The sequence below is a fragment of the Adiantum capillus-veneris genome, chromosome 23, assembly GCF_014529385.1.
Source record: "Adiantum capillus-veneris isolate H3 chromosome 23, ASM1452938v2, whole genome shotgun sequence".
Taxonomy (NCBI): domain Eukaryota; kingdom Viridiplantae; phylum Streptophyta; class Polypodiopsida; order Polypodiales; family Pteridaceae; genus Adiantum; species Adiantum capillus-veneris.
The window spans coordinates 107,330,350-107,341,257 of NC_140953.1; the positions used below are offsets into that span (position 1 = coordinate 107,330,350).

General features: G+C 44.5%; 1 protein-coding gene across 1 annotated transcript in view; it reads right to left on the reverse strand.

The window, feature by feature from the left end:
- Window positions 1–10,542, reverse strand: part of LOC147428322 (Dynein light chain type 1 family protein) — a 47,873-nt gene extending 37,331 nt beyond the window's left edge. The window contains exons 1-2 of the mRNA XM_086496573.1: window positions 10,401–10,542; window positions 9,872–9,991 (exon numbers count right to left, since the gene is read on the reverse strand). Of these exons, the coding sequence (XP_086352699.1) occupies window positions 9,872–9,979 (108 nt within the window). The 5' untranslated portion in view covers window positions 9,980–9,991; window positions 10,401–10,542. The remainder of the gene's footprint in view (window positions 1–9,871; window positions 9,992–10,400) is intronic.
- Between the last annotated feature and the right edge of the window lie 366 nt (window positions 10,543–10,908).

The following is a 10,908-nucleotide window of genomic DNA, read 5'->3' on the forward strand; positions in this document are numbered from 1 at the left end:
CGCCTCAGCTGCCATACCCAGGCCCGTACCCCTACTATTATACCCATACCCTCGCTTGTACCCGTACCCATGCTCGTACCCTACGTAGCCACGCCCGCTTCTGCCTCCTCAGAAGGCCTGCACACAAGAAGTTGGCACTGTAACCGAGAGTTTGCATAGTCACCGCCCACGCTAGCCTTACATATGCGTGTTGACTTCTGAGCCTCGTTGGCACCCTCCACGTACACACACACTCACACAACAAACACACACACACACACATGCAGTTGCGGCTGCGATCAAACATCAATGGAGTACATCGCAATGCTCCATTTACTAAGCAACGTCTACGTAAAGGTACACGCCATGGCTTGACCAACTGGGGAGTTTTTTTTTTTCACACACACGGATCACGCGTCAAGACGGGGGCAGGAGGCGCGACAAAAAAATTTCAAATGACCCAAAAGGGGGTCTGTTTCTAGGGTTCTGTTGGCAGCCGTTGTGATACCATCTGACGAAGGCGACGGTTGCGGCTGCTGGCCAGCTTGGACTCCATAAACTGCCATGATCGACGGGCGCTCTACCAAGTTGGCGCGGTTCTCTCTCTCTCTCTCTCTCTCTCTCTCTCTCTCTCTCTCTCTCTCTCTCTCTCATCGCGCGGCGGCACGCGCCCTTAAAGGGAGTTCCAAGTCTTGAGAAAACACGCACACAAAAAGACTCTCCTCGATCTTTACGGTCTCTTTGGATAGTTTCCTACGAAGTTAAAACTTCTCGTTCTTCTCTCTCTCTCTCTCTCTCTCTCTCTCTCTCTCTCTCTCTCTCTCTGTGTGTGTGTGTGTGTGTGTGTGTGTGTGTGTGTGTGTGTGTGTGTGTGTGTGTGTGTCTCTCTCTCTCTCTCTCTCTCTCTTTTCCCCCAAAGGTTGCATTAGAGACATTCATGTCTTACATAACATAGAAGAAAATTGGCGGTTTAGCCTACGTCTGGAGTATTCTTGACGAGTACAACCTCTTCGAGAGGGATGATGACAAGTCAAGGGATGCAAGCCTCCTTGAACAATTCCTCGGTTTCAATGGCCTACAACTGCTTAAGGATGGATTTTTGGATGTCTTGAGCATTGAGGACTAAGCCATCAAGGCTGATCTCCTCCTTGCCATTAGTGTAAGTAGCAGACACAAGGGGAGGGGTCTTGTCCGTACGGTGCTTGATGAGAATTTGGCACTTGGGGTTGCTGGATTTGCGCTAAAAACTCCACGATTGATGCAGACCTCACATCAAAGGTGTTGAACTCAATCTTCACCTTGCTTAGATGCTTCAACATATCTCTCTCTCTCTCTCTCTCTCTCTCTCTCTCTCTCTCTCTCTCTCTCTCTCTCTCTCTCTCTCTCTGTGCACGACGCTGGTGTGCACCTTTTGAAGGTTTTCACACCAAATTACACTACATTTCTCCAAAATTTGTAGGTTTTCTTACCCTCAAATCTAAAATTTAGAGGTAAATCTCAAAATTTTAGGTGGGATCACACTTAACCTAGGTTTTGAGCATTAACTATAAATGGATCATCTCATGTCCTGTGCAAACCGAAGCTCTCTCACAAACCTTGCCCACTCTCAAGGTACTCTTTTCCTTTTACACGGACCAAGTGCTCCACAAAACTAAGGAAACAAAATTCACAGTTGAGACATTTTATTGGGTCAAAGTAATTTCAATCAAAATTGTGTTGATGGATTGGACATAATTTATTTAGTTTTAAAAAAATAAATTATTTTAGCATCTTCAAAATTAAGAATCTCGCATTTTAAAAATTGGTATTTATACATATTTTAATGTCTTTAAAATTTAGGATCGGTGAAGCCTTTTAGTGTTTCAGACGATTTAGAATCCCAATAACCCATCTTGAGCGAGCCTGCAATCAAGAATGATTAGGGACATGACCATTTATGGACCAAAGCATGGCCACAAGCTTATTTATATAAATCTGCAATGGCAGACATGGCAATGGTCATGCTTCCGAGTGTTAAGTGTAATTTCTACCTTAAAGGGGCAAAGACGAGCAATGCCGGTATGCAAGTCCTTGTCTAGAGATTATTAAAGCAATGATCTGTTGCTTTGGATGCTAGAAATTTGGTCAGTCTCACCCATTCATTGATGGCAAAAATGGGTTTACAAAGTCGATGACAGAAATGGGTTTGCAAAGTCAATGTAAGATGACGTGTTTTGGGATTCTACAAAATCAAACAAGCAGATGTGTGCAATTGATTAATGATGGCTTACATGATATTAAGCATCGGGTTGTCACACCATGTTTTTGGGGTTGCAAAAAATAATCGCATCCGGTTTGAACCCCATGGGGGTTGTGGAGGGTTATGTTTGGTTTTGCATTTACTTTGCTACACTATCCTCTATAGAGTCACTATTGAGGTCTTGATCTTGCCTTTTTTTTTATGTACTCGCTCGGTTACTTGTTCGCTCGGAAGTACTCGCTCGAGGATTGGGATTCCTCCTTGTAAACCTTTATAATTGGCCTTAGTGGCTCACTTCTGAGAGCATCTGGACGCAGAGTCTGAGAGTGAGTACTCGCAGGTTCTCTATGTACTTTGCACACAGATTAATATAAAAATAAATACCAAAAGGGGCGCCAGTCTTTGGGGCCAATACCTCTTGGCATGGAACTACGCCGGGCCGTGTCGTCTTTTATGAACTATTTTGAAGTGAATCTCTGCTGTGTCGTGGTAGAATCTTGACTTGGGGTGTCCAAGTTTGTTACAACTTCCCCTCTTTGATATAGTTAGCCCTCTCTCGAAGAATCATCCGGGGTCGTGCATCCTTATCCTTCTTTTCTTGAGAACTTTTTTTCTTTCTACTTTCATTGTTGGAGGTCAGAATCTCATCAGTGGGGTAAGTCAAATTTCCCGAATGTATCGAGAAACCTCGTTTCACATAACCCATTAATTCTTGGATAGAATTTGACTTTTGTTCCAGGCAGTAGTCTCGCATCTCTGAGTCCACAGCAAAACCGCTCAATCTGTTCTTTAAAAGTAATTTTCTTAAATGAAGAGGTTGGTAGAAAAGAGTCCCAAAACCTCTCGCAATAAGCATCCAGAGAATCTCCCTTGGTCATCCGAAGATGGTTCCAAGCGGTTTGTATATCACGTTCATACTCCCAGGTCAACCAAGAAGAAATAAAGAGCCTCTTGAATTTCAACCACTTGACTGGAGCTTCTTTCCTCAGAAGAAGGGTGGACCACCATGTTCGAGCATTTCCTTTAAGAAAAGATGCAGCCCTCCTAATCTTGGAGTGCTCTAAGTAATGTCCTCCAGAGAAGGCTATGTCAAACTGCTGGATGAAGGCCAAAGCTCTCGGAGCATCTCAGAATCCAGAAAAGGATTCAAATTTTATCGGCTGTCCACCTTCTTTAAATTCTTTTGCTTTCTTGCTCTTGTCTTCGAGAAAGTCATATTGGTTGGCTCTGTAAAAGTGCTTCTTCTTTGCATAAAACATATGGTCATCTGAGTCCAAACTGTCAAAGAATGACTCCTCCATAAAGCTATCAAAAACTGGGCGAAATCTGAATTTCTTTGCCTTTTTCTTGCCCTTTCCAAAGCTTTGCTTTTTGCTTCGCTTTTTGCCCTTTCTGTCCTCCTCGCTCGAGTCCAAAGAGCTAGGACTGTCAGAAGAAGAACTGGGTAGTCCTTCAAAGCGTACACGCTTCTTCTGCTTTCTTGCATTGTAGCTTGTCCACGGACACATAGGGTTGGATGTGTCATGTGACATTCCCGCAGCAGATCCTCGTCGCACGATCAGATCCCGCGAAGTTTGCAGTTTCAGCCTGGAAAACGGAGATTTCAGCATCTGCGTTTTCAGCACGTTGTCGTCGCATCGTCGCCATCGACATCCTCATCGACATAGAGTCAAAATTCAGCAGATACAAAAATTGCAAATTTCAACCCTTAGCATTTTCAGACTTCAGCCCGTTTCATCGTCATCCTCATCGTCGTCAACATCGTCGGCAAGTCCAAGCATTGTAGAGATTTGTGTAATCATAATTAGACCGCTCTCGCCATAGAGAGTGGGACCTTTGGAGGAGGGTTTGACACTCTCTATCTCTCAGTCTCATACACTTGCACGCACCGTGTCCATTCACTTTGTTGAGATCATTGCACTCTCTCATTAAGAACGGAAGGCTCTCCCTTCCATAAGAACAAAAGGAACCTTGAGCATAGTTCGGAGCACTCATCTTGAGCAAAGTTCAAACATTCACTCCGCTGCACCTAACATCTCGAATTGTGATCGGGTTCTGGAGTTGTCATTGCTCCAAATTGCATTCCTATGCAAATTCGTCATGGTCTCATTCTCGAATTCACATGTTATCTGTTCACAAATAGCCAGATCTTCCACAAATTAATTTCATACATAATCAGAGTCATCTTCGGGAATTCCTATTTCAAAGTTATTCATTCATAAAGTCATAAAGCAAAATACTATAAGCTCATCGGTATCTTTTTCAATTTTCTATCCAGTATTTGTTCTGGAGCGAGTATCTCCTCGCCCAGTTCTATTTCAATCTGTCAATCGTTCTCATTCTTGTGCCTTTTTGGGGCACCGCGCAGATATATGCCCTTGTTCCCCACAATCAAAACACTTCCCCGTTTTAAGTTATTCGTCTTTCTGTTCCTCTGTCAGTCGGGGACGTGCATATTCGTTCCTCTTCTGCTGTCATCGTTCATTCTTTTGTCATCATTCATTGAAAGTTGTTATGTTGGATAAGTCTAGTTACTTGAATGCATAGCAAACCCTTACTTAGCATGTCCCATGGACTCAGATTTCTGAAATAAACAGTAATCTCGTCTCTCTTTGGGAAATCCACAGCAAAATCGCTCGATTTGCTGCTCAAAACTGATCTTTTAAAAAGATGTGGCAGGAGAAAAACATCCCAAAATCTCGCACAGTAAGTATACAGAGTATCTACCTTGGCCATCCAAAGATGATTCCAAGCGATAATCACGTCACGTTCGTACTCTTGAGTGAGCCACGAGGAAATAAGAAGTCTCTTGAACTTTAGCCACTTTGTCGATGCTTCTTTTCGTAACAGAAGAGTGAACCACCATGTCCGTGCATTTCCTTTCAAGTGGGATGCTGCCCTTCTAATCTTGGAGTGCTCTAAATAGCGCCCTCCAATAAAAGCTATGTCAAACTGTTGAATAAAAGTGAGAGCCTTGTGTTCATCTCGAAAACCCGAAAAGGTATCAAATTTTATTGCTTGTACACCCTCCTTGAATTCTTTGATCTTCTTACTCTTATCTTTGAGAAAGTCGTATTGATTAGCTCTATAAGAGTGCTTCCTCTTAGAATAAAACATCTGGTGATCAAAGTCTCTGAGCTCTCAAAAGAGGATGAATCCTCCTCAAAACTGTCAAAAAATTTCCAAGATCTTCGATGGGCTTTGCTTTCCTTGACCTTCTTCTTGTTCTTTCCATGTCTCTGCTTCTTTCGTCGTTTCTTGCCCTTTCTGTCCTCATCACTGGAATCAGAATAGGAAGAGATGTTGGAACTGTCAAAAGAGGATGAGGACGAACTGGACACACCCTCGAAGCGTACACGCTTCGTGGTTTTTCGTGCATTTGCAAAGAAGATTGTCGACCCAAATAACTAGGGTAATCTCTTCCCTTGCCGCGTCTCTTTGGAGGCTTTGAGGTCTTCAATATTTGGTTGACTCGTCGTTCAATCACATCATCAAGTTCATCTTCAGTGTGCATCCGCAAGACAGGTGGGTTTCTTCAATGTGCAATTTAATGGTGAATCGATGGCCGTACGCCATCAGGAATGCATCTCATCAATCAGGTGCCGAGTCAAAAATTTCGCGTTTTGAGGATCCTTCGAAAACTGGAGCATCTACTTAGCACAAGCATCTATTGACGCTACATCTCCATTCGTTCATACTCCATAGGCCGTGGAGGCCCGTACTCTTGTTCCAATTGCCCATTTGAGTTTCCCGTACTTTCACCCGATTCGGAGTTGTCGGGAGGGTTCGTTTGATTCTTGTTGGATTCGTCACTTGAATCCATGTGTGTCGCGGTAAAAGGATCGGATTACCGTTAGAAGGAAAATCGGTTGAGCTATGATACCACTATTAAAGACTTGGGCACCGCAAGTCGGAAATCTGGCACGACACACGAGCGAATCACTTAAAATACTTCACAACTTTATCACATTTTAAAGTTAGAGTCGACACTGCCTGGCATGATTCCGTGCCCACACATATTGGCCCCAAAATCTGGCGCCCCTTTTGGTATTTATTTTATATTAATGCTTGAGCAAAGTTACAACTCTCGCGGGTTCTCTTTGCTCAGTAGCTCATCAACTAACTGCGGGGAGAAATGGCCTTGGGTTCTTATTAATGCTTGAGCAAAGTTACAACTCTCGCGGGTTCTCTTTGCTCAGTAGCTCATCAACTAACTGCGGGGAGAAATGGCCTTGGGTTCTTATTTAGAGGCCCTTGGCCTCAAAATCAAAAGCAAGTACATGAAATGTTGCAAACTCAAAAGCTCTTTGGCCCAAAAACAGCCAGTGGAATCGTGGAAATCCGTACAGCCTGCCATGTGGCACAGCGCAAAACGCAGAAGTCCGTACTATTGCCACATCAACATGTCAGCGCAATTTACGGACCTGTCCATATAGTTTTGCCATGTCATCATGTCCGTCCGGGCAGTACTGCCACGTCATCATTTTGTGACAGTCAGATGTCCTAAAGGTTTTGGACAGACTCAAGAAACGGCAAGAAAAAGATGTTGATGGGCGTCTGGAAAACACTATCGGTGATAACAATCCGCAGGAGGAAGAGTCGACACTCGAAAAGCAACTCCCCAGAAGAGATCTCTATGCAAAAAATCTTTTCTTCTAATCCTACACTCAGAAGAGGTGTGCTCTTAGGTTCCTTCTCATAAATCATCCGCGTCTATGACACCCTTATGGGCTGAAAACAGAGAAAAACGCCAACTTATCGTGATGGAAACAATCTCTGAGGGCACTTCTTTACGACTGCACTCATCTACTTAGTCTCTGTGTCAACTGGTGCACTTAGGACAATCGTGGGGGTCATCAGCAGCATCATCTTGGTGGCTGAAATCCACCACAACATGGAGGAAGGGCTGGCGCCTTGGTTTTCTGATCCAATTCCTATGGATACTAATGTGCTATCTGCTGCTTTTTTAGGCACATGACCTGGCAAGATGAGAGAGAGAGAGAGAGAGAGAGAGAGAGAGAGAGAGAGAGAGAGAATCTGCCAAAGAATAGGGGAAAACGCTACGCCTAGAGAGGAGCCTTGCTGCCTTGATGTGCACGCAAGGCAGAGAGAGAGAGAGAGAGAGAGAGAGAGAGAGAGAATCTGCCAAAGAATAGGGGAAAACGCTACGCCTAGAGAGGAGCCTTGCTGCCTTGATGTGCACGCAAGGCAGAGAGAGAGAGAGAGAGAGAGAGAGAGATTCTGCCAAAAATAGCCTCTAAGAAGGGGCATTGTGACCTGGGTCCTGCACATCTAACCCTATGTGTATGTGGACAAGCTAACTCCTACTTCTAGGGTTTTGGACAGCCTAGGAAGTTGTTTGGCACCCTTCTGAGCCTATACGCAGGACGTGCATGTCCACGCACTTTAGATTAGTTGCATACCCTTTTATTGCACATGAGTGACTTATTAATAATTGACATTTATCATCTTTTAGCAAGTAGTCGGGTTAATATAAGCCTTGCCCAAACCAACCTCTCATTACATAGAAAGGTGACCCAAGGGTCACCATTCAATCATCAACAATCAGTTCCTCCAGTACCCTCTAGGCAGCCAACCCATCAGTACCCTCTGCCATTGCAATTTTCAACCATTACCTCAGCCCACCAACAATTGCCCTCAAATACCAGATCCTCTAGCATGTTTGTCCAGCATCAGCCTACAGCACCAGATCAGCCCCATAGTTCTAGATCAGCCCTAGTGTTAGCAGTTTACAGCCCTCAGACAACTAATCGGCCAGCGTTTCCAGTTTTCAGCCCATTCTCATCGTCATCATCAGCACCCTCGGCATTGGCCATAGCAAATCAACCCATAGTCTCGCCGAGTTTGCAAATCCCAAACAGCATCACTAGCGTTTTGCATTTCCAGCCCTTTAGCCTCACAGATCCAAGCATCCTTGGCAACATCCCATCAACATCTCAGCATATAGGACCATTGTATCAGCATTTGCGCAATCTAAAGCAAATACCTCTCCAGCAATCGAGAGGGGGGCCCTTGGAGGGGGGTTTGGGACCCCATTGAATGTTAGTCTCCTTTCTTTTTCTATCACTCACAGTCTCTCTCTGGTCTCTCTCATGAACTAAAAAGAAAATGTACGCACTCATCACTCATCCTGAATTATCACCATAAATCACTTCCGTTGCACATTACAGGCCCCTAGTTTTTGGCTTCTAAATCTACAATTGACTGAGTGGGCGGTCGGACAATCTTAAAAATGGTATGTACCTGCTTATAAGCTGAAAACAACGCTTACACAATCACAACCCATGTGTCCTTGGATATAGCCTCGTCCACAGAAGCAATGCTAACATAGACTCCTTTACAGAAAATCATCCTTACCTCCCGACTATGGACTATTCCCTATTCGATGCTCCCATCACCCACTATGTGACGCATCAAGAATACCCATCACTTAGTAGTTTCTCACCTAACTTGCAGAACAACTCCTTCGCGGTGCTCTATGTCACCCATCCCACGATGCATCAGAGATGTCCATTCCCGATAATCAAATACTTCTTCTCGATACTCTCTGTCACCCATCCGATGTGACACATCAAAAGTATCTGTTCTTGGTGGCCTACATATTCTGTTCATAATGCTCTTGTCATTCCTCTGAATGACACGGTAGAAACATTTGTACTCCGATGTCTCAAGCAAGAAAACCCTCTCACTTATGGATCCAATTATTTCCAATAATTCATGTAGAATTATATTTCTTACAAATAAAGCTAATTTAGCAACACTAGCCGAGGACTTTGAATATAGAGCAAGCTTTGCATCACCAACAAACATTCCATTGAAATCCATGTGGCTCTCAAGTCACTTCTATATTTCATCATCACATGCACATGGCTTTGTGTGCCACATGGACATTGCTACCCAGATCTGCAGCCATAGCAGCCTCCTGGCAGCTGATTGCCTATGTTACCAGAGTGCCGCATCGCATCTGGAGAAGGTGACCTCTGCTGCCCATCAAGTGCCACATCAACTTCATCCATTTTCAGCCCATGTCAAAGTCGGTTTGCTCTCCACCTACTGGCAAACGCTTTCAAGACTAGGAAGCCATGGCTAGGAAGTTTGTGCACTACATAAGGGCCGACCCTTGATAGCGATAGTTCGAGGATGGAAACAAGGATTACGGTCTTTACCTTTAATACAAATCCAGAGCTTTCTTGGGCATCTAAACAAGTACTTGCTCGTTGAAAATGCGAAAGCCAAAACAAGGCAGCAGACATCCCTGTTACACTAAATTTTGCAGCCCTCGTGAGTGATAAAGACTCTCCTCTTCAAGGCACTCTTTTACATTGCACATGTTTTTGACAGGCATTCACTCATAAAGGCAGCAAGTCCGTTCATAATTTCGGGTACCCGAGGGATTGAGGTGTGTGTTGAGCTCAACAATTTGAAGCTCACATCCACCCACATTAGCTATAAAACAATGCTAGCAAATGCCCTTCTTCTGCCACAATAGTGGGGGGGAATCTTACATGATTCTTCTAGATAATTCAAAAGAGGGCTCCCATGCTGTGTAGTCGCCTCACAAGGGTAGCAGAAGCATTAGAAAACGGAGACAAAGGCACGTGCTTTTATTCCAAATGAGAAGAGAACATGAACCTGTGAGGCACATTCAATGGCATCCTGCTGCATATCCTCGCTCATATCTGCATTCTTGATGATGGCCTTTCTCTCTAAAACGCCTGTCCTTTCCACTTTTTCAGCCATTATTAACAGTGTCTACAGAAAAAAGGATAAGCAGGCTTAAATGACGAAAAACAGAAAGAAGCTCGAACACAGTGCACAAGAAACTGCACCAATGCAGATCTGCAAACACGGAAAACTCAAAATGCCCTCACCAGAGAAAGAGAGAGGGTTGAAACTCACACGCAAGCGTGTGCGTGCGTGCGTGCGTGTGTGTGTGTGTGTGTGTGTGTGTGTGTGTGAGAGAGAGAGAGAGAGAGAGAGAGAGAGAGAGAGAAACCACAGGTTTCGTTGTGCGTTTGTGCGTGTGTGCGCGCGTGCGTGTGAGAGAGAGAGAGAGAGAGAGAGAGAGAGAGAGGGCTCCATCTGTGCACCCACAGATCGTTGTGTGTGTGTGTGTTAGGTTTCGGGGGGGAAGAGAGAGAAAGAGAGAGAGAGAGAGAACCTTGCTCCAGGAGAACGAAGGAAGGATTCGAAGGAAGAAGGCAGAGATAAAACATTCGACAGAGATTCGTAGAGGGAAGCCGCAGTTAAAACTGTTCGACAAATTTTTAAAACATTAGTAATATTTATAAAGGTTTCCTGGGCTTAGTTAAAACTTCAGAATTGTATGGGGATTTGCACTCATTGTCCCCCAAGTTCCAACAAATTTGTGCTGTATGTATAATCTATAATCTATAGTTTATAATCTAGTATGTCGTCACGATTTTGCAAATTGTTTTATTAGTGGGTATCTACCCGAGATACCCTCAAACCCAAAGTCGAATACCAGAAGTACAGTCGGGCATGCGAGGCAGGAGGAGGGATGGGGCAGGGCTTGGTGTGTCGCAGGTGATGGCGCATGGTCACAAGCGGTCGTAAATATCGGAGGAGGGGGTGGCCGAGCAGCAGGCTGGGAAGTGAGCGCACGACAGAGGAAGGGGGGGCCTTCATCCTTTTTTTTAAAGCTTGGG